The following is a 23,279-nucleotide window of genomic DNA, read 5'->3' as shown; positions in this document are numbered from 1 at the left end:
GTTTCGCCTTCAATAAACTGATTCTCACAAATGACTAAACAAAACATACCGCTACATACATTCGAAGAAACATAATTTCAAGTAACATCTACTGACACCCTACAAGAGAGACGACTGTGACTTAACAAATCTCAAGAAACGCTTCTTCATTTCTTATTTATTCTTTTTACTGGCTTCAGACCCTCCTCCCGAAACGCACGCGCCTCCGGCAGCGAAATAAATCTGCTAGTGTGCTTGTCCTAACTATCCCCGCCGGGTTTCCGAAACGTGCTGAATACTCCTCGAATTGAAGCCTCGTTTTGTCCGCCCATTTGTCGGAGCAAAATCGGCCCGAGAAGGGAGGGATAATTTGGGTTGACACTCGCTTCACTGTGTTTTCATGTATTGTTTTGCATCCGAAAAAACAGCTCATTTCAGAATCACCACCATCATGTATATGCATTTAATTATCATTTTCAAAGCCCATTTATTGTTCGGTTGAAACCCTTTCCCCCCACAGCGCGCGCAAATGTTTAAAACTCCATTACTGTAATCTATGCCAAAGCATACGTTTCACCATTCGTGTCGCACAATGTCGCAAAATGTGTGGCACCATAAACATAATGGAGCTAGGGGGAGTGGGAGTGGGAGTGGGAGTGGGGGACCGAGAACCATTCTCCACGTAATTGCGGCACTGCCTGAAATGTGAATAAACAATGAGATTATTCATTTATTCATCGACCAATTCATCGAGCAGATTTCCACTTTAATAATTGAATTGTCGCTCGACAACTCTCTTGAAATTGCGGTTTTTTCTATGGTGTGCGCTATTTAAAATTCACTCAACACAAAATCGTATCGTTTTCGCTTGATTGCTGTAATTCGGTTTGGTCGGAACGCGGCGCGGAATCGCTACATTCAATCTCTTAATTGTAATTAGGTACGAAAGTAACGCACCTGGGAATCGGAATCGATTGCTGTTCCACTTTTGTTTTCGTTTGAGATTGATTAGAATTCTTTCCACGACCACATCCTGCGTTTCCCGTCGCCATGTAATCTGGAATCCACGAAGCCCACAACACATACTCACGCTCGCATGAAAAGCCTTGCCAAAAATAACAGGCTAACGAACCGGAAAAGGCAGGGGGAAACTTGGCCCCCTCCCCGAAACCGACCAGAACCATAGTGAGGTTATCGATCCTGCATGACTTTATTAAATTCACCTGGTGCTCCTGGAAGTACGTGTATTTCCGGAACTCACGCGCTTCCCCCGCTCCCTGGAGGAAATGGAAAACTTTTGCTCGCTTGGTTCGATTTCAATTCCACGATTGTATTTTTTCATTCTTCTTTCTTTTCTTTTCCCTACATTTCATGAATCGAACGAACGAACGAAAAAAAAAAACACACAAACACCTGTGCGAAAAAAAAACACACAACAGCTTCACTCCGTACGAGTGGGAGAATCCTCATCCCTGTAATTCGGATCCACTCTTCCTGGAGAACAGCTTCACGCTGCTGAACTCGCTCTGGTTTACGATCGGTTCGCTGATGCAGCAGGGCTGCGATATTGCCCCCAAGTAAGTTCCCCAAGTTTTTTGTTTTCCAAACGAACCACTCCGTCCATACCACAAACCACACACACCCCACTGTGGGGGAGAATGGGATCGTGGGGTCATCATTTCTGCAGAGCTTGATTGGTTTTGTGTTTTGATTCATCTCGCTCGCGAATATTTTGTGTTTGTGTTTTTCCTCTTGCTCCCAAGAGGGTGGGTTTTTTGTTTTCTCTCTAGCGCACACATGCTGTAGAGCCTTTACCTCTTCTACCTACTACTAGCTGATAGCGAAACAAAATTACTGTGTAAATAATGAAACTCATCACTTCACTTCACATCACCTCAAACTTGCTTCCATTTTTGTTGCCTTGCGATCAACATGGATTTGGCAGACAGACCAAAATAATGCTGCGATCTTTACAGAAATAAACCCGATAAAATAATCAATATTTCTCTCGATGGGTTGCGTGTGTGGCCTGCGAGGCAAGGGCCTGCAAACGGGGCCCGAAATCTTCGAAGATGGAAAAAGAATATCGACTCTCCTCTCAGCAGCTTCGCTTCGAGACTAGGACTACCTCGGCACTCGCCGTCAACATGATTTGAATTTACTAGAAAATGCATTGAGCATTGAAAATCTGCATCTTCACTCAACTAACTTCAATCAGGGGATAGTAACTTCAAGCAAAAAAGTGGGGCCGATTCGAGATTGCTTTTATGTAAACAGTGAACTTTTTTTACACTCTAAAAATTGCACCGACTTGCACTGACAACTGAATGGTATTGTCAATTTGTGCGAGATGCCTCAAAACAGCTGGGAATAAATATTGTTTATATACAGTAAGTTGCATTTAATGCGACGTTTGGATTATTGGCCAGACCTGTAATGCTTAATTGGACATTTTTATAAACATCTAGTTTGGGGCCCAAATTATGGCGCCACATTGAAGTTGCCACCAGACGTAGACACTATACAACTCACATCGTCAATGTTCAATTACAAGCCAAAATCGCCTCCAAAGCGACACTGAGTGGTGCCTCGGCATGTCGTATAAAATTTAAATTACTGTATTATATTGTTGTTTATGTTCGCATCATAAGCAATGAACACACATTTATTTTCCACTTGCAACAGTATTCACGATAATTGGATGGATGAATATACGACTTATACATGCATCTAGTGCGACTATTGTCATGCGTATATACGATTTACTACAGACAACCAAAAAACTAATGGCGGAAAACGTTCTTGATGATTATAATAATTATTATAGATTTTTGTAAATACATGTATGTTTGGAATATAACGTTAAAAATTATTTTTAAGTCCGAATATTTCCGGTTTCAAGAAAAGTGTTTAACTTTCACGTTGCTTTTTTTTATTTTTAACTTTTAAGAACGGAAGATTATCTGTTAGCCGATCTTTTGCGTTCTGATAAACATAGCGACAAAAATAAATTAGTTCAAATTCGTCATTCAATTGCACTTAACTCAAAACTGTAAACATGAGATTATGAACTTGACAAACCAAGCTGCCAAGTATGCCAACCCACCAAACATTAAATCGTATATAGAGCATCGAATATCTGATATTTTGGGTGGTATATGATGCACCCAAATAGCATATACAGTAAGTTACCTCTAATCCTCGACATACCGAGTCACTACTCAGTGTCGCATTAGAGTTGATAGGTCTGTAATTGGACATTCACGATGATAGTGGTACAATGTCTACATCTGGTGGCTACTTTCAATCTGGGGCCATACTTTGGGTACCAAACTCGATGTTTACAAAATATCCAATTAGAGATGAAAATGTCCAATTATTTGTGTCCCATTACAGGTCCGTCCAATTAACTTAATGTCGTATTAGAGGTTACTTACTGTACAATTATTAGGCAATACCTAATAACATAATAAGTCTGTTGTCATACGAATATACGTTCATCACTGCTATAAAAACAGGAAGTGGGTTATATCTATGGTATAACCGCAAGGGTGACGTAGGACTATCGTTGATTTAGAGATCATTTGTATGAAGTTGAATCTGAATTCATTCTGAATGAATGAATATTTGGAGAACTTCGAAAACGAGAGCGTTACGTTGGAGGCACAAGGTTTTATGCATCCAATACTGGATACGGAAATATCCTACTGATGGGGAAGAATAATCTTCAGAAGCTATCCTGTTGATTGCGATTGATTGAAAAATCACAAAACCTAATGTATTTGGTCACAGTGTTACATGGATAGAAAACATTAAAATAAACTCTTTCATATGAATGTAATTTTAAATTCCCAGAGGAACTGGCAGATTATTTTCAGTAACGATTAGATATTTCCACATTTTCCTCGATACTGGAAGCCCACCAGTGGTTAATGCTAACTCGATAACCATCTGTTAATAGCACTTGATTGAAACATATTTGGTCACAGTGTTACATGGATAGAAAACATTCCAATAAACTCTTTCACATGAATGTATTTTTAAATTCCAATTTGACCGGCAGATTATTTTCCGGACCTTTCTCGATCCAAACGGAAAGAATTCCGTGCGTGTATGTGTGTGTGTGTAGCGGCTGCCTCGAGATCTTCCCGGGGAACCGTTTGTAGCATCACTCTCCTCCTGATGGATTCCCTTCTGGCCTAAGGTGCACAAACAGGCTCTTGGTGACACCGTTCATCCGCGCTTTCATGATAAATGAAGAGCTTCACCACAACAGCGACAACATGCTCCAATCGCTGTTCAATTAGAACTGAGTGGATTCCCGAGCGGCGCTCGCTTATATACCGATTGGTGATTTCAATAGCCTATTTTGAAAGCAAATTAAAGACTATTGAAACAAGTTTTTGGATCAGAAAGTAACAAGTATAGAACGCATAGACATTTTATCTTTCGAATGAAGTGTTTATCATACCATTTCGTTCAGTTGTTTAGGAGCTATTAACACTCAAAATCTCGGTCTCCGGCGTAACGTTTTCGTTTTCGAAACTTTGATTTTACACCCCGGTATAGAAATGAAAGACGTAGTCCTACGTCAAAAAATGGCGGAAAATATTAAAGTAATGTTCGGCCCGGGGAATCACCATTTTTGTATGTATATAGAACTTTTATAAACATTTATGTTTGTACAAATAGGAATTAATCAATTGACTTTTAGCTATCTGAAATATGATTTTGAGGCAATTGAAGCTCTTACATATGATACGAAAGAGTTACAATCGGATACGTCATTTCTGATTGTTTATTGTGCTTTAGTGGAAATATCGCAAAATTTATATAGAAATGGTTAATTAATATTCAGTACTACATGTTTCAAGTAATCAATAACATGAAGTAAAAAATTTCATTCATATTTTAACAATTTAAAACTGCCTTCGGGCCTGCCCAGCAAGCATTAAATCGTAAAAAATTCGAGGGGTTGTATCCGAGACACGACCGCTTAGAACGTAGACTACGCAATCTTTTTTCTTATGAAATTTGATGGTTTATCATTTCGAATATTATTTGCGAATACTTCGAAATTTAATAAATAACTCTTTAGTAAAAAGTTCCGGGACCCTGAGAAGATTTAATGGCTTGCGTAGTTTTGTAGAATCATTTCGAGAAGCAACGATCATTTTTTGCCTTTGCGAGAACAATACACTAATTGGTCATAAGTCGCAATTTGTTTCTTTATATCAATGCACGCATTGCACTTAATATTAACGAGAGGCATCTTCCGTGCATCGCCATCAAAGACGAATGAACTGTATTAGTTTCAAGTGTCTATAATTCGAAAGAAAAAGAAGTGCATCGTCATTCAACAAGCATCAAACACGCGTCCAACAGATGCACACAGTTACAGTGCTAAAAATGAAATATCGTGAGAAGGACCGTTTCTCGATTCTCGTTCAAAACCGTCAACAAAGTTCTTCTTAGTTTCTATGTTTCGCGCAACGAAAACAAGCAACACACAAAAAACCAAACACCAAACATGTTTAGAAGCGACCTATAATCATTTGCACTCTTCTCTTTTTTCGCCTTCTTTGCTATGACTCGGATGGTTGTGTTAATTGCAATGCCAGATGCACTTCAAGTGAAATATTCGCTAGCGTTCACAGCTCGAGAGGAAACTTTAAACACAAAACGAGCAGAATAAGCGACCTTTGTTGTTTCGGGCACAGAAAGATTCTGAGAATTTTCCTCAGAGGAGATGCAATACTTATACGCTAGCGACAGCTTACTTGCTATGCAAGGGTGAAGTTTACTTCGCAAATTTTCTCTTCCCGCTATCCCCCTTCGTTGTTTCTGTTCTAGCGGCTGCATAAGATACCCGTTATTGACAGCTCTGTTCGGGAAAGTACACAAATGGACAGAACAAATGTATGGAAAAAAGGGAATGCTTCAAGTTTTCATCAATTTAAACCATATACAGACTATGGGATTGTAATGTATAGCATATCAAACAAAAAAAATCTTAGAAAATTTCCAATTTGATTGGTATGTAAATCGTTTAAATCCGATCGTAAAAAAATATGTATATCGCTTCCACGTTTGCATGTATGGGCTGGCAGGCGCATCATATACATTCAATTTATATTAATTATACTTGTATGTTTGTGAATATAATCCTCAAAATAAAATCATTACACTAAACCTTCGTTTCAAACAACTTATACAGTAACCAAATCACGCAATAAACATAAAGAATTGCTGGGAATCTCTTATCAATATTTGTTCAAATTCAAAAAGGTGCTTAACTCCAGTTTTGTTGACATCTTTTATGCATTCAATCAAATCGTACGATAAATCATATATAAACATAAACATTCCCACCTTTCATCCTTCATTAAACACCTCGTAGTAGAAATCCGTCGGTATGCATACACTCTCCTACGAAACATAGTGGAAAAAAATATATTCGTCGATGTTAACAAGCGGTGAAAAAGGAGACACTTTTCGACGAGTGATTTGTATGAAGTTCCACTGCCGTGCTTCAATCCATACTTTTACTTACCCCTGCTTTCCTTTTCTACCCGCGTACCCAATCTTATTTCTACGTTCATATAAAGTGAAACGAAAACTTGATTTCTGATGCAAAAATGAGTTACACCATCAATGGACGCAACTCAACGAACTCCTCGCGTTTGTATTAGTAAATAGCGGGCAAAATAGCGTGCAGTTTGGGCACAACATTGCATGCTATTTTATACGTGTGAGTAATTTTCGTCCACGATACAAAGCAATCTAGCTCACCTGTAGTATATGTCAAACCACGATGAACTCAAACATCGATACATGCATACGTGGTACATGGGAGAGACAGAGAGGAACGAATTCATTTTGAGGGAAGTCACTTCGAAATGCAATGAAGGCAAATTTACGGGGAAAAATGAAACGAGATAGTCGAGTCGTAGAGAGGGGAAAGCGACTAAACGCCCGACTGACTGACTTTAGTCGTTTTGGCGGAGAAACTGCGTGAAGAACCCAAAAATAATTTCCAACTGAACACGGAGAAATTTCCCCTTAGTCAGCTGACTATCCTCAGTTGAATATGACTGAAGAGATCCAAAATTTTTGTTTCTTTTTAATTTCTTTTCAATTCTTAAATGTTGATAATTTTGTCCCAATTGTTCTATTTTTCCGAAGCTTTTCTATTCTTGTATTTTTTTATATTTTTGTGGTTCTTTTTTTTGTCATTCTAACTTTTCTTGTTTTTTCAACTTGATAATTTTTGATTTTTAAAAATGTTTCTCACATAATCACAAATGACAAAGTTTCTCGAAATTTTATGATCTTTTTTTTATTCCTTGAATTTCCTAAATTTCAATTTTCAAAACCTATTTTTAAAGTTTTTGATTTTATTCAAATTTTCCGATTTTTGTTTTAGATTCTAAAAAGATTTTTTTTTAATTTTCTGAATTATTCCTAGTTTTCTGGTTTTTGGTTTTTTTTTATTTAAAAAAAATATAAATTTTGTTTTTTTTTAAATTTTTTTTATTTATAAAATGGGTATAAATTTTTCGATTTTGTTTTATGAATTTTCAAAATTAGCCGAAACTTTTTTTTAGAATTTTTTAAAGTTATGAGAAAAAATACGAAAATGCTATTTTAATTCAACTCGGAAAAATCAATTCTAAATTTTCAGATTATATATATATATATATATATATATATATATATAGGACTACGTCTTTCATTTCTATACCGGGGTGTAAAATCAAAGTTTCGAAAACGAAAGCGTTACGCCGGAGACCGAGATTTTGAGTGTTAATAGCTCCTAAACAACTGAACGAAATGGGATGATAAACACTTCATTCGAAAGATAAAATGTCTACGCGTTCTATACTTGTTACTTTCTGATCCAAAAACTTGTTTCAATAGTCTTAAATTTGCTTTCAAAATAGGCTATTGAAATCACCAATCGGTATATAAGCGAGCGCCGCTCGGAAATCCACTCAGTTCTAATTGAACAGCGATTGGAGCATGTTGTCGCTGTTGTGGTGAAGCTCTTCATTTATCATGAAAGCGCGGATGAACGGTGTCACCAAGAGCCTGTTTGTGCACCTTAGGCCAGAAGGGAATCCATCAGGAGGAGAGTGATGCTACAAACGGTTCCCCGGGAAGATCTCGAGGCAGCCGCTACACACACACACATACACGCACGGAATTCTTTCCGTTTGGATCGAGAAAGGTCCGGAAAATAATCTGCCGGTCAAATTGGAATTTAAAAATACATTCATGTGAAAGAGTTTATTGGAATGTTTTCTATCCATGTAACACTGTGACCAAATATGTTTCAATCAAGTGCTATTAACAGATGGTTATCGAGTTAGCATTAACCACTGGTGGGCTTCCAGTATCGAGGAAAATGTGGAAATATCTAATCGTTACTGAAAATAATCTGCCAGTTCCTCTGGGAATTTAAAATTACATTCATATGAAAGAGTTTATTTTAATGTTTTCTATCCATGTAACACTGTGACCAAATACATTAGGTTTTGTGATTTTTCAATCAATCGCAATCAACAGGATAGCTTCTGAAGATTATTCTTCCCCATCAGTAGGATATTTCCGTATCCAATATTGAATGCATAAAACCTTGTGCCTCCAACGTAACGCTCTCGTTTTCGAAGTTCTCCAAATATTCATTCATTCAGAATGAATTCAGATTCAACTTCATACAAATGATCTCTAAATCAACGATAGTCCTACGTCACCCTTGCGGTTATACCATAGATATAACCCACTTCCTGTTTTTTCAAATGTTCAGATTTCTTCTGATTTTTTCAATCATTTTTTTTTCACATTTTCAGAGTTTTTCTGTATTTTCTAAGTATTTTTATTTTTGAGAGTTTACGAAATTTACAAAATTTTTCTGAATGTTTCTAGTTTTCAGTTTTTTTTATATTCAAATTATTACAATTTTTGGAAACCTAGTTTTTTTAAATTTTTGAATTTATGAATGTTTTATTTGTTTTGAATAATTGCTCTTATTTTTCTGTTTTTTTAGAATTTTCTAAGTTTTGAATTTTTTCATTATGTTTTAAATTATGCAAAGATTCCAATTTCAAACCGCTTGATCTGTCTAAAGTATCATTTTAGTTTGTTTTAGTTTTTATAAATATTTCTTTTGAATTTTCTAAGTTATTCCAAATTTTCTAGAATTTCTGATTCAAAAGAAATCTAGGTTTTGAGAATTTTCTGATTTTTGCTTTTTTTTTTAATTTCAAAAATTTAGGAATTTTTCAATTTACACATTTTTCAAAATTTATTCAATTTTTCTTTGTCTAAATTTTTCGATTTGGTTTTTTAAATTTTCAAAATCATACGAATCTTTTTGGAATTTTTCCAGAATTTTTGATTTTTATTTTTCAAAACTTTCTAAAGTTTGTGAATTTTCAGATTTTTTTTCAATTTTTCAATTTTTTTTTTTTTTCGTAATATTCTGAATTATGCAAATCTTTTTAAAAATTTTCAATTTTCTTGAACTCTCTAAATTTTCCGATTTTTTTATTTTGTTTTATTTTTATGAATTTTGCTTTTGATTTTATGTCCATTATTTTAATTCATTTTATTTCTTTTTATTTTTTTTCTGAGTTTTTCTGTGTTTTCAACATATTCAGATTTTTTGGAAATTTCAAAAACTTTTAGTATCTTTATAATCTTTGTTTTGAGTTTTTCCACGTTTTTAATTAATGTTTAAATTTTTTGAAATTTTATGATCCTTTTAAAAGTTTTACTCAATTTTTCTGATTTTTGTTTTAGTTTTCAAAAACATTTTTTTTTAATTTTCTAAATTATTCCTATTTTTCTGGTTTTTAGTTTTTCTAATTCAAATAAAAATTTAAATTTTGTGGTTTTTTTGAAATTTGTCTAAATTTTTTAATCTTGTTTTATCAATTTTCGAAATTAACCGGTTCTTTTTGGAATTTCTTAAATTTATGAAGAAAAAAAATGCAATTTTAATTCAACTCGGAAAATTCTATTTTAAATTTTCAGATTTTTTATAATTTTTTTTATTTATATATTTTTATTACCTCAATTCAGAAATTTCACATTTTTTTTGCAAATGTTCAGATTCCTTCTGATTTTTTTTCAATCATTTTTAATTTTTTTTTTTTAATTTTTCACATTTTCAGAGTTTTTCTATATTTTCTAAGTATTCTAATTTTTGTGAGTTTACAAAATTTACAAAAATTTTCTGAATGCTTCTAATTTCCAGATTTTCTTTTTTTATATTCAAAATTTCTAGAATTTTTGTAAATTTACATAGCTTTCTAAAGTTTTCTGAAGTTTGTGAATTTTTAAATTTTTTATTTGTTCTGAAAAATTTCTCTTATTTTTCAGTTTTTTTAGAATTTTATAAATTTTGGATTTTTTCATAATTTTTTTATATATGCAAAGATTCCAATTTCGAATCGCTTGAACTGTCTAAATTATGAAAAAAATTGGTTTAAATATTTATAAATATTTGAATTTTCAATTTTCTAAGTTATTCATAATTTTTTAGAATTTCAGACTTTAAAAAAAATGTAGCTTATGCGAATTTTCAGATTTTTGCTTTTTTTTTTATTTTCTAAACTTCAGGTATTTTTCAATTTACAAAATTTTCAAAATTAATTCATTTTTTTTTTCTCTAAATTTGTCAATTCGGTTTTTTTAATTTTCTAAATCATTCGAATCTTTTTGGAATGTTTTCAGAATTTTTGAAATTTTTAAAGTTTTTGTATTTATATATGGACAAAAATTTTCTGATTTTTTTTTATTTTCAGATTTTTTTTTAATTTTTAAAAATTTTTGATTTTTCTGTAATTTTCTAAATTTTGCAAATCTTTTTAAAATTTTTCGAATTTGTTGAACTTTCTAAATTTTCCGATTTTTTTTAATTTTGTTTTTGTTTTTATGATTTTTTTTATTTCATGTTCATTCTTTTAATTCATTTTATTTCTTTTTATTTTTTTTCTGAGTTTTTCTGTGTTTCCAACATATTCAGATTTTTTGGAAATTTCAGAAACTTTTAGTATCTTTACAATCTTTGTTTTGAGTTTTTCCACGTTTTTAAGTAATGTTTCATTTTTTCCTTCATTATTTTCATAAATGTTGTGCTGATACTCAATTTTTTTCTCTTTTATTTGTTGGATACTCATATTTTTTAAAATTTGTTTGGTCTATTTGGTTTTTTGGTTTGTAAAGTTGCAAAAGTTTTTTTTAATCATAAATGAAAAAATACAACAATTACAAAAATCTAAAAAAAACATAAAACAATATATAGAAATTAGGAACAAAAAACTCAAATGAAAAAAAATACACAAAATTCAAAAGTTTAAAAAAAAAGTTTTTTCTTTTTTTGAATTTTGTGTGAATTTTTGTGTATTTTTTTTCATTTGAGTTTTTTGTTCCTAATTTCTATATATTTTTTTATGTTTTTTTCAGATTTTTGAAATTGTTGTATTTTTTTATTTATGATTTAAAAAACAACTTTTGCAACTTTCCAAATGTGTAATTTTATAAAAATTACAATTTATTTTTTTTTCCAAATTTTTCTTAATTTTATTATTGTATTAATCGTTTTTCTCATAATTTTCGCAAATTTGTTTGTGAAAAAATTTCGCAATTATTCGAATTCCTGAATAAAATCAAAGTAAATTTTGATAGTTTTGTAATTTTTTTAATTTATGGATAATAAAAAATAAAAAATTCAGAGTCTCTCAGAGTATTTAAGTATTTAAGGGTATTAAGGAAATACAGGAAATACAAACCAAAAAATATTGATTTGAAAAAATCAAAATGTTTGAAAAATTAAAAACAAAATGGAAGAATCATAAAATTGAAAAAAAAAGAAATCCTAAATTTCTTAATTAAAAAAAAATCTAAAAGATTTCAATAATAATAAAATTAAAAAGAAGTCTAAAATTCGAAAAAAAATTGGAAAATTTGATCAAATTTCATTCAAAGATCAGGAAATTTTGAGAAATTTTAATCATTGAAAATAAAAATTGAAAATTTGGAACATTGTAAAAATTCAAAACAAAAACTAAAAATAAAAAAAAATAAAAAATAGACAAATTCAGAATATAAAAAAATAACAAATGCAAAAAAAAAACGATATTGCGGCAATGGTTTGTGAATGAATTAAACCTCTTCAGGGCTCGAGAAAAGGGATACAAATATTCTAAAACATTCGCAAAAATTCTAATTTAAAATATATGTTAACGTATACGTTACTTATGTTTGACGATGTTTTTACATCACGAAAAAACCAAGAGCTGTATCTCCTAAAAAAACGTTGCAAAAAGTAATAGCTAAGATTGTTTTTGTGGATCTCATTAGTTTCAATTTCATATGTTGATTATCTGAATCGGACTAGTAGTTCAAAAGTTATAAATTTTTGAAAAAAGGTATTTTTGGAAAAAAGAATTTGATTTTTCGTAACATCTGTTCAATACTTACCTGGAAAATTAAATGGAATTTGTAAATAATGTAATTACTCACCAACACGACGCACTCACCACACCTAGTGTATAAGATACACTAAATGAAATACTTACCAATTTTTTACACACCACACACACTGTACGAATACAATGACATATTGTGGAACATTCATTGTGTACTATACACAAAATCACCAGACTCAACAAAACAACAATTGTAAATATAAACACAAGAGAAAAGAGTATACAAGAGTTGATTTACATGCGGAAAATGTTTAGAATTTCTTTAATTCGCGAAAGAAAGTATTCGGAAATCCTGTGGAGGTGTTTCATGTTCGTTTAAAGTGTTTGAAGAAGGTTCCTCAATTTGATTAGGTGTACTGCGGCAATCAGTGCTTAAACACCATCTGGAAACTTTAAAAAATCGTAACACAAAAACGAAACAGAAACACTTCTTCGATTGTTAGATATGTTATGTAATAAAAACTTCAGCTTTCGAATAAATAGAAAAATAGAAAAATAGAAATAAGGGTAAAACATTAGTTTTCCGGACCACCCTAAAATAGAAATGCGCACACTAATGAAAAAATAAAAACCACTATATCGGTTTGGCATTAAATGCCTGATTTTTTTTTCATCGCTTTTTGTTTATTTTAGGCTCATTAGCATTTTAGCTGTAACAGAGCCGAATTTAAATCGTGAACATGTCACATGTTTATCATATCTATAGTTAGCACATTACACAGTTGCCATTTTTCGGCGTTAGAGTATTCCCTTCTATACCATTGCATATGGTACACATTTACACCGTAGCCGTTTAGGCGTAAGAGTTTTCCTTCTGTTCTTCCATTATCCAGTTAGACCGGACAGCAGAGACAGTTGATTGATCATTGTAGAGTTATTTATAGAACAGCAGCCCGATGTGCCTTGCAGAGCAGATAATCGATCTTATTTCGACCGTGGATCGATTTCCATCGCTGATGATTGTCGCGTGGACGTAGTTATTCTGTAACAACACAAACACGGTCAATGAGGGCCCTGAGTTTTGAACTCACGATCGATCGCTTACTGAGCGAACGCGCAACCTATGTGGCTACGGAGGCCTCCTTAGAATGGCTGATATGAGATATCGATCACTACAGCCAACTACCGAGAAAATAATGGACTCCTTTTACCTCAACCAAATATATTCCACTTCATCTATTATCAAATTTTAAGACATTTTTGATTAGAAAACATTCTCAATCATACAAAAAGCTGGTATCACAAAGGGACCGAGCTTGGGAGTCGTCGTAGCCACATTGGTTGCGCGTTCGCTTAGTAAGCGATCGATCGTGAGTTCAAAACTCAGGGCCCTCATTGACCATGTTTGTGTTGTTACAGAATAACTACGTCCACGCGACAATCATCAGCGATGGAGATCGATCCGCGCTCGAATAAAGATCGATTCATCCTTACAACTGCTCTGCCTCCGCAAGAATCATCAGGCTGCTGTTCTTTTAATAACACAACAATGATCATATCAACTGTTTCCGCTGTCCGGTGGTCTAACTGGATAATGGAAGAACAATAGGAATACTCTTACGCCGAAAAATGACAACTGTGTAATGTGCTATTTAAAGCCTGTCCACGTTAAATTGCGGACACTTTTCTTTCAGTGTTGTTCATGAAATATTTCACTTACATGACAGCTGAAACCCTCCTCTTTATTTCGATGTCCAACATGTTTACATTTTTCTTCAGTTTGGTAAAATGGCGTCGAATCAAGTGGAAGTACGCAAACGCATTTTGCGCGAACGGCAGTAAAATCTAACACTGTCGGTACGCCATCTCGCCAAAAAGCTAAAACTGTCGAAGAGTACCGTGTTTAGTGTGTGCAAATCGTTTGGCCAGCGCTTAACTGTGGATCGGAAGGTTAGAAGCGGAACAAATCAAAAAGTATGCTCCCGACAGATGAACCGAAAGGTGGTTGCCATTATTGAGAAACATCCCAACCTTTCAGTTAGAAATGTGGCTCGAAAGGTTGGAATCATCAAAATCATATGTACAAAAAGCGAAGCAGAGGCATGGACTGAAGGCGTACAAAGTGAAAAAGGTGCCCAATCGTGATGATCAGCAAAATTTCACTGCAAACAGCCGTGCTATGGTGCTCTACACCCAGTTTTTGCAAAAATGTTCATGCACCATAATGGACGATGAAACTTATGTTCTCGAAGACTTCAAACAGCTTCCGGGTCTAGCTTTTTATACTGCAATGCGAAGGAATGCCGTAGCCGAGTGTTCCCGGACCAAGAAGCAGTCTAAAATTCCCAAAAAATACTTGGTTTGGCAGGCTATATGCAGTTGTGGCCGTAAATACAAATCATTCGTCTCCACCGGCCACCGGCACTATCAACAAAGATGTCTACGAGAAGGAATGTCTCCAGAAGCGGTTGCTACCATTCATAAGAAGCCACGACTCTCCAGCGTTGTTTTGGCCAGATTTGGCCTCTTATCACTATGCAAAATCCATCCTGGAATGGTATAATGCACATGAGGTCAAATATGTGCCACAAACAGCAAGTCCACCGCACTGTCCAGAACTTCGCCCAGTGGAAAAGTACTGGGCTCTGATTAAGCGAAAACTATTCGAAGCTAAGAAGAAAGCGAATGGCATTATGATTTCAAGAGGAGATGGAAAAGCGCCGCCGCCAGCATATCTGAGGATACTGTACGGAACCTAATGGCAGATGTTCCCAAGAAAGTTTGCGAATTTTACAGACAACGTAATTAACATCGAAGTAATCTTTTCTTGTTTCAGATCTAACTCTATTTTACTGAAATAAACAATCGATTTTGTTGTATTACGTGATTTTTTGTTTTACTGGCATCATCTTGGTGTCCGAAATTTAACGTGGACAGGCTTTATAGCTATGATAAACATGTGATATGTACACTATTCAAATTCGATTCTGTTCCAGCTAAAATGCTAATGAGCCTAAAATAAACAAATGGGATAAAAAAGGGACCAAGCTCTGTTTGCTGTGAAATGTTGAAAGTAACATATTGAACTAGCAGTCGTGTCCTTACTCGTACTAAGCCGAAGATTGTTAATCCGTCCAGATCACAATCCTGTTCAACAGTCGGCTTCCAGCCGCCGAAAACCAAAATCATTGCGGCGGTGTAGTGCAAATAATTTCAATGTAATTAGACCTACGAATTGTCCTCCCTCCGTCGGATGGATCTGTACAAGATTTTTCTCCATCCTTCTGACAATATCCAATCACATTGTGTCGAATTCAATGTATTCAATGAGTCCCGTTTTACGAGCAGACAATAGCTCTGTAGTGCTCTGTAGGATGTGATCACCCGAGGAAGCAGCATCTAGTCCCATACCGAGAGACCGGACGGAACGAATCATACCCATTCAAATCTCTTCAAAAAGTGCTCGCCTTCCTCGCTGCCTCCCCGCATTATCTTCACTATGAGCAGCAGCAGCAGCAGCAACAAGCATCCCTCTGATTGTTGTTACCCTTTGACATCCAAACTTTTTCTTTTTTTTTCCTCCGTTGCGTTTCTTCTTACAGCCAACAGATGTAAATAAGCTCATTCTCGTCGATTCATCCGACAACCCATCCTGGGAGAGAGGGTTCCCGACGCAAGGAAACGTTGCACGGAACACTCCTGCATTATCCCTTCTTTTCTCCGTTACAGAATAGAGCAGCATTATCGGGGAAGTCGATCAGCTAGAGAGTCGTGGGTGTGGGTGGATGGTCTGCTTTGTGCCACCGAGAAGCGAAAGAAAGCCAAAGTGGTGGTGATTGCATTATGCTGATTGTTATGACTCAAAGCGAAATGTACGGAGAGCGCGTACAGAAAGGGGAAAGCTCGATAAGGGAAGAGAAATGAGAATACACATTTGCATCGGGAGTGGGTGGGTGGTCGTGTGTGTGTGTGTGTGTGTGTATGTGGCCCCTGAGAGGACATCCACTTGAAGGAGCTTTCCGCGTAGCGCTTCGGGTTTTCCACCTCTTTTCCGGTGCTTTATTTTAAACTGTTGCGGTTGCGGAATCTGATTTTCTTGTGGCTTTGTTTTCGAAACCATCCGTGGGGAGTAAAGGGTGTGTCACATCAAATTGCATCACGGAAAAAACGCTGTAGAAATTTAATTTTTAGGAATTATATCTTCAGCTTTCGCTTATAATCAGATAAGAGTGTATAGATCACGTTGGCCATGCTTCACTGTCAATTTTTCGTAAATTTGGAAAAATGTCGTCGAACGAAAAAGAGCGTCGTGAATTAATCCTGCGCACTCATTTCGAGAATCCGGAGTTGTCACATCGGGACATCGGTAAGATGCTGGGAATCGTCCAATCCACGGTCAGCAGAGTACTAAAACGATACTTCGAGAACCTAACCATCGACCGGAAGGTGAAGAACGGCAAAAATGGATGCTCCGTCAGTGAAAAAGATCACAAGCGCGTAGTTAAGCAGTTTAGACGTGATCCGAGAAGTTCGGTCCGGGATGTCGCCAATAAGCTGAATTTGTCAAGTTCATTCGTCCAGCGGACCAAGCATCGGGAGGGCCTGCGTACATACAAGGTTCAGAAGGCTCCTAACCGCGACGAAAGGCACAACATGGTGGGGAAGACGCGAGCCCGGAAGCTGTACACCGAAATGCTGACGAAGCCGCATTGCCTGGTAATGGACGACGAAACCTACGTCAAAGCGGACTTTCATCAGCTGCCGGGCCTGTTGTTCTTCTCCGCAGAGGACAAATTCAGCGTTCCGGAGGAGATTCGCAAGCAGAAACTATCCAAGTTTGCCAAAAAGTACATGGTGTGGCAAGCGATCTGCTCTTGCGGAAAGCGGAGCACCCCCTTCGTGATTACCGGCACGGTAAACGGGCAGGTTTACCTTAAGGAGTGCCTACAGAAGCGCTTACTACCACTATTGAAGCAGCACGAGGGCCCGACCATCTTCTGGCCGGATCTCGCTTCGTGCCACTATTCAAAGGACGTGTTGGAGTGGTACGAAGCCAACGGGGTCACCTTCGTGCAAAGGAAATGAACCCGCCCAACGCGCCGGAGCTTCGCCCAATAGAGAAATATTGGGCGATTATGAAGCAGGCCCTCCGGAAGAACCCAAAAGTTGTCAAATCGGAGGCGGACTTCAAGAGAAAATGGATTTCTGTTAAAAAAAAAACTACAACCTGACGTTGTACAGAACCTTATGGACGGGGTAAAGAGGAAGGTGCGAACATACGGGCTTGGGCTCGAAGTATGAAAAAGAAAATGCCAAAAGTTGTTTAATAGTTTTTATTTTACTGTCTAAAATTTTCAAAAGGATCGGTCTACTGGGCGATTTTCTACAGCGTTTTTTCCGTGATGCAATTTGATGTGACACACCCTTTAAAGTGGAGGGGGGAAGGATAACTTTCGAGCAACTATTATCGCAGTGAAAAGCAGCAATCGCACTTTTCTTTCCACAATCAAGGTGGAGTATAATTGGGTTGGAAGTTGGAAGGCACATCTATAAAGCTTACGGCTCTTTTTTTTTTTTGTTATGATTGGTATATATGATAATTGCTCATATTGTTTGCAGCACATGAGCGTTCCGCTTTATAGCAAATTATTGGATAATCGAATCGATTCATCTAAAAACTTTATTGTTGATTGTTGATTGTGGAACAAAAGTAGCAAACAAAAAGTATGTCGCATTTCCTTCTTTCTATTGCCCTTTAATTCCTTCTAAAACGTCCGCACGATATATCAAATACACCCAAAGCAACCCCACACTACGGTAATGAACTCCACACAGATAATTCAATTAGAAGAGTTAGCAGAAACCAATTTGCACAACGTCTGGAAATTAAATTTTAACTGCTACGTTTGCAGAAGTAAAAAAAACATAATGAACTCATCCGCAATTGACCGCCTCCTTTCCGAGTCAGTTTCATTTTATTCAAAAACACGGACCAAACCGCATCCCACCCACACACATACATTCCGTTCCGCTTCCGCTCCCGGCAACAAGCCAGCTTTTTTTTGTGATGAATGTGGTTCTCTCGAAATGTATCCATCTTTCACCGTAACGAAGACCACAGGATGTGTGAATGCTGCGCCGCGCGAGGATGTAACATTTCAGCTCTGACTTTCCCACATATTCCACGAGCCACCCACCCACACACACACACACACATAAACGCGCGCGCGGGTGGAGAAAAAGATGTAAAAATGCTGAAACTATTTAATATGAACATAGTTCATGGGCAGGTTTTTACCACACGGCGTGTGTGTATTTACCTCGGTTCTCCGTTTTTGTTTCCACTCGAATGTTTCCCTCCGAAAATAATTGCAACTAAAATGTAACCATTCTTGTCGGGAGCATCATGGTCTCTGTCTGCAACGACGAACGAACATCGCCCCGGTCAATTTCGTCCGGGCGGAGGTTTCGAATGCATTTCTCTACATTGGCTCTTCAATTTCACGGCTGCCATGTAATACTCTACTCACACACACACACACACACACACACACTCAAGGGCGCAAAAAAGCGAAAAGTTCCCGATTTTCAAGGAAGCCGAAAGGGTCCAGAAGTGGGATGGGGTCCGGGAGGTTGTGGAGGTAGTTAGCATGCCTTGTGGTTTAATTTGTTCGTAGCTTGAAAAACAAACAAATGTGCAAAAAGGAAGTCAATGAGTCAGCAGCGGCGGAACAGCAGAAAAATGCTGCTGCAGGAGTGCAGAAGTTACCTGGGCCGCTGCGGTTTTTATAATTGCCACAAAAGTTGAAACGGGAAGAATTCGTGTTTCCTTCTCCGCGGAGCTACCAGCGTTGTTGTTCTGTGGAATGTTTTACAAGCCAAATGCAATGTTGCAAAAGTGGCACGAAGATGCGCTATGATTGTATTTTTTACACATCTTCTAGTTGGTGCAGGCTTCAAGGTTACAGTTCATGGTTTTTGAAATTATGAACTGAAGATGCTCCGAAACATGCATTCAAGTAAAAAAAACACTATTGACGACTGGACTGGCCGTTGGCAGCACCATCTCAGATAGAAGTGAAATATTGTGGGTGTAAAGACATGGGTCATTTAAGCAACTTTGCATACTTGAAATATTCCAAAAATAATTAGACTACTTTTTGGAAAAAGTCATTTTTTTCTTAATTTTGTACAAAAATTTATAACTTAAAAACTATGATACCTACAAAATTCTTGTCGAAGGATGAAATGTAGGAAATGTTTTAAAAAAAAATTTCGCTGACAAAAAAGTTATTTTAGAAATTAAAATTCATTTTTCTCAAAAACGTATTTTTTTTCAAATTCCCAAAAATATATATATATAAATAGTCCTTACAATTTCCAACAAGTCATCCATACATCGGAAGATGGGCACTTTTACAGGGAAAAAGTTCTTGGAACAACAACTTTTTCATGTTTTCTTTGAAAAAAATACAACTTATCCTTATTTTGTTTAAAGTCAAGATAGCGATATACATTCTTCGCCGATTGCCCGAAGTAACCAGACGAAGGAAAGTCGCGTCTAAAGCGGACCTTACACGGTCAAATTTATTGACAATATGATGACATTTGAGAGCATAATGACAGCTGAACATGGCCGACAACGCAGAAATCCGGATTTTCTGATTTTCGGGCATCAATATCGTGACATTTCATATGGATGCATGATGATGACGTTTTACCTCACGGACTTCCAGACATGGTTGCCAGATTTGCAAGCGGACATTTAATGTTTGTTAGTCTTTTTTGCGATTGCAATTAAAATTTATAAACTTCTGAAATTGTAGGAATCATAAATGAAAGCTTTTGGTTTGAAAAATAGCAAAATACAGTACTTTTCGCGATACAAATCAAAACCTCAAAGTAAACTGACAATGTGATGGTGAGAGAGTGAATGAAAATTAACAACGTCTTAGGAATTTTTTAACATTGAACTCGGTCATTCTTTGCGCTAGCAAGCGGGGCAGCCACTTTAGTCTAAGTTGTGTGTTTCTTCACACTCCGCTATAAAATTTGGAGAATGAGAAGATCTGGGAAAATCACAGGTGAAAAAACATCACGTGTTAATTCAAGTTACAGTAGAATCCTGATTATCCGCGAATAGTCGGGATGATGTTTAAACATAGAAACTATGTTTTATCAATACAGAAATAGATACAGATACAGATAATCGGGGTACAGATACAGATACAGATAATCGGGGTTCTACTGTCATAGTCTTATTTATCGAATAAAAACATTTGCTTGCAGATAATATAATTTGCATATATTTTCGCAATCTAAAATAATCTGGCATCCCTGAAACTGAAAGGATCAGTCTGTATTTGTGAAGCGAGTATTATGATGTGTTTTTGAGAAGGAAACACGAGTTTTAAAGTGTAAATTATGAATGAAAATTAACTTTTCCAAATCAAATTAGTATTCTATGTGAATGCAAATCACTTTTTTTCTGCAAGTGGTGAGAAAATCTCATACAAAAATTGCATCTGAAACTGACGTTATATAATAATAATAAATTTTACTAGGAATATCTGAAAATTCATAGAAAATAGGTAAAGTTAGAGTTAGGACTACGCGCTTCAACTAATTAAATAATACCAAGTAGATATTTTCATTCAAATTTAACCAATTGAAAATTGCTTTTTAGCCTTCTAATCTGATGGAGAATAGTTTGAATCCCAAACTCGAATGTCGCCACTAGCCATCGCGGATATTTTCGTTGTCTCGGGTTGAGGGCGATATTGACCGTGTAAGGTGGCAAAATATTGATTGAGGTTAGATCGGATGTCGAAAGCCTAGCTGTCACGATATTGAAGACACTTATTGTCAATCAGTTTGATCGTGTAAGGTTTCGTTATCGGTTACCGCGTGATTGTTGTTTTTTTTTGTCGCTGAAGAGTTCATTTCGCTATCTGGATAGTGAGTGGAGTACCCTAAATGAAAGCGGATAGAGGCTTTCAACATCGGAAAACCAAGGATTGGTTTTTATTTTGTCGCTGCTTCGCCGACATTGGAGTTTTCGCCGAATCATCGTGCCAACAGTACCAGTGCGGGTAAGCTTTTACCCACGACTGTGTGTAGTGGTGTCGTAAGCACATTCTCACCACCAACGAGCTTTCAGCGCGCTCCCGTTCATCTGCACTGGAGTGCGTTCATAGGTGAATAAGATTAAATATACTCAGAGAAAATATTTAATTATTTTTTATGATTATAAGTTTTTTGTTTTTTTTGTTTTTGTGAATTATTTTATTGTGAAATATTGTTTAAAAAACAAAAAATACTTAGAATATAAGTGCAAATTTTAAAATGGCAGAGAGTGGGGGACCTTCGGATATGGAGGTCTCTGCCTCCAGTTCCCTCCTAAGTGATAAAATAAAGTCACTCAAACGCGTACCAAATACGGAAGATACTTCTTCTGGGGACGAGTCAACTAACCCTACCAAGCCTCCCTCCAAAAAACAAGCAAATCTCCCATCTGCCCTTAACGATCCCACTTTACCTTCAACCTCGTCTTCTCCCTCTGTTCTCCTCGCTCCTTCTCAACCTTCACCTTCCCACCCTACTGTCCCTGATCCCTCTCAATCCCCGTCCTTGCCTTCCTCCCCTGTTATTCCCACCCCGCGTGTGAAGGTCTATCCAGAAGATGCGCCCGGAATTGGTCCCTGGGTTGTTTTCTTCAGGCCTAAGCCTAATGGAAAAGCGTTGAGAGTCATGCAGATCGCGAAAGATCTGGCAAGGTATACCTCCGTTTCGGAAATTTCGAAGGTTAGATCAAACAAATTACGAGTTGTCGTGACTGACCGGAAAGACGCAAACAAGATTGTTGTCGATCAGCATTTTACAATTGAGTATCGGGTTTACATTCCCTCTCACATAGTCGAAATTGAGGGTGTGATAACCGAAACGGGCTTGACGTGCGAATACATTACGAGCGAAGGTACCGGCCGTTTTAAAAAACTGCCCTCGACGACTGTTAAGATCTTGGGTTGCCGCCAGCTCGGAACAGTCTCCCATGAAGGAGAAGAAAAGAAATTTACGCCGTCATACTCGTTTCGAGTCACCTTCGCTGGTTCAGCTCTCCCTGACTACGTGATGGTAGATAAATTGAGGTTAGCCGTGCGACTTTTTATTCCAAAGCCAATGACTTGTCTAAAGTGCAAGTCAGTTGGTCACACGGCTGCTTATTGTGCCAATAAAGAACGATGTGCCACTTGCGGAGAACAACATGAGGGGAAATCCTGCAGTGCGACTGAGCATAAGTGTCCATATTGCGGGGGATCCCCACAGGTGCTCTCAGCTTGTGAAACATACAAGGCTCGCTGGGAGAAACAGAAGCGCTCTTTGAGGGAACGCTCTAAACGCACTTTCGCAGAAATTTTGAAGGGCGCTTCTCCACTGGCTCAAGAACAACAACCAATCAATACACACAATGTCTTCGCTACGTTGCCAGTTGACGAAATGGAAGCGGATACAGCTAACGGAGGCACCCCCTGTTAGCTTGCCCAAAAAATCGAGTGCAGCGGATAAGCAAAATCAGGTCCCTCCTGGCCTCCGTGGTAATAGTTCACCTTCGAACAACCCAGCACTCGAGGGGACATCAAAAACCCCAACTGTCCCTGTTTTTCCGTCCAGTTCAACTTCCCAATCGGGATTTATAAAGTTGTCTGACCTTGTGAATCTAATCTTCACGTGTTTTAATGTTTCCGACTCCATCAGAACCATTGTCACCGCAATGCTTCCAGTACTAAAGACAATTTTGCAGCAATTGATGCAAACATGGCCCCTCCTTGCAATGATTATCTCTCTTGATGTCTAATTTAAATA

At 36.6% G+C, this 23,279-nt stretch overlaps 1 protein-coding gene across 3 annotated transcripts in view; it reads left to right on the top strand.

Annotated features, from left to right (window-relative positions):
* Positions 1–23,279, top strand: part of LOC129763224 (glutamate receptor ionotropic, kainate 2) — a 420,593-nt gene that overhangs the window by 352,522 nt on the left and 44,792 nt on the right. For 2 of the 3 annotated variants that reach the window (XR_008740836.1, XM_055762105.1), the window contains exon 12: positions 1,419–1,556. The exons of the other annotated variant lie outside the window; for it this stretch is intronic. Coding sequence is in view for 1 of the 2 variants with exons in the window: in XM_055762105.1 (XP_055618080.1) it covers positions 1,419–1,556 (138 nt within the window). In the remaining variant the exon portion in view is untranslated. The remainder of the gene's footprint in view (positions 1–1,418; positions 1,557–23,279) is intronic. 3 annotated transcript variants of the gene reach the window in all.

Source organism: Toxorhynchites rutilus, chromosome 1, assembly GCF_029784135.1.
Source record: "Toxorhynchites rutilus septentrionalis strain SRP chromosome 1, ASM2978413v1, whole genome shotgun sequence".
NCBI classification, from domain to species: Eukaryota; Metazoa; Arthropoda; class Insecta; order Diptera; family Culicidae; genus Toxorhynchites; species Toxorhynchites rutilus.
The sequence above is the reverse complement of the archived record's forward strand: the minus strand, read 5'-3'. Positions and strand labels throughout refer to the sequence as shown.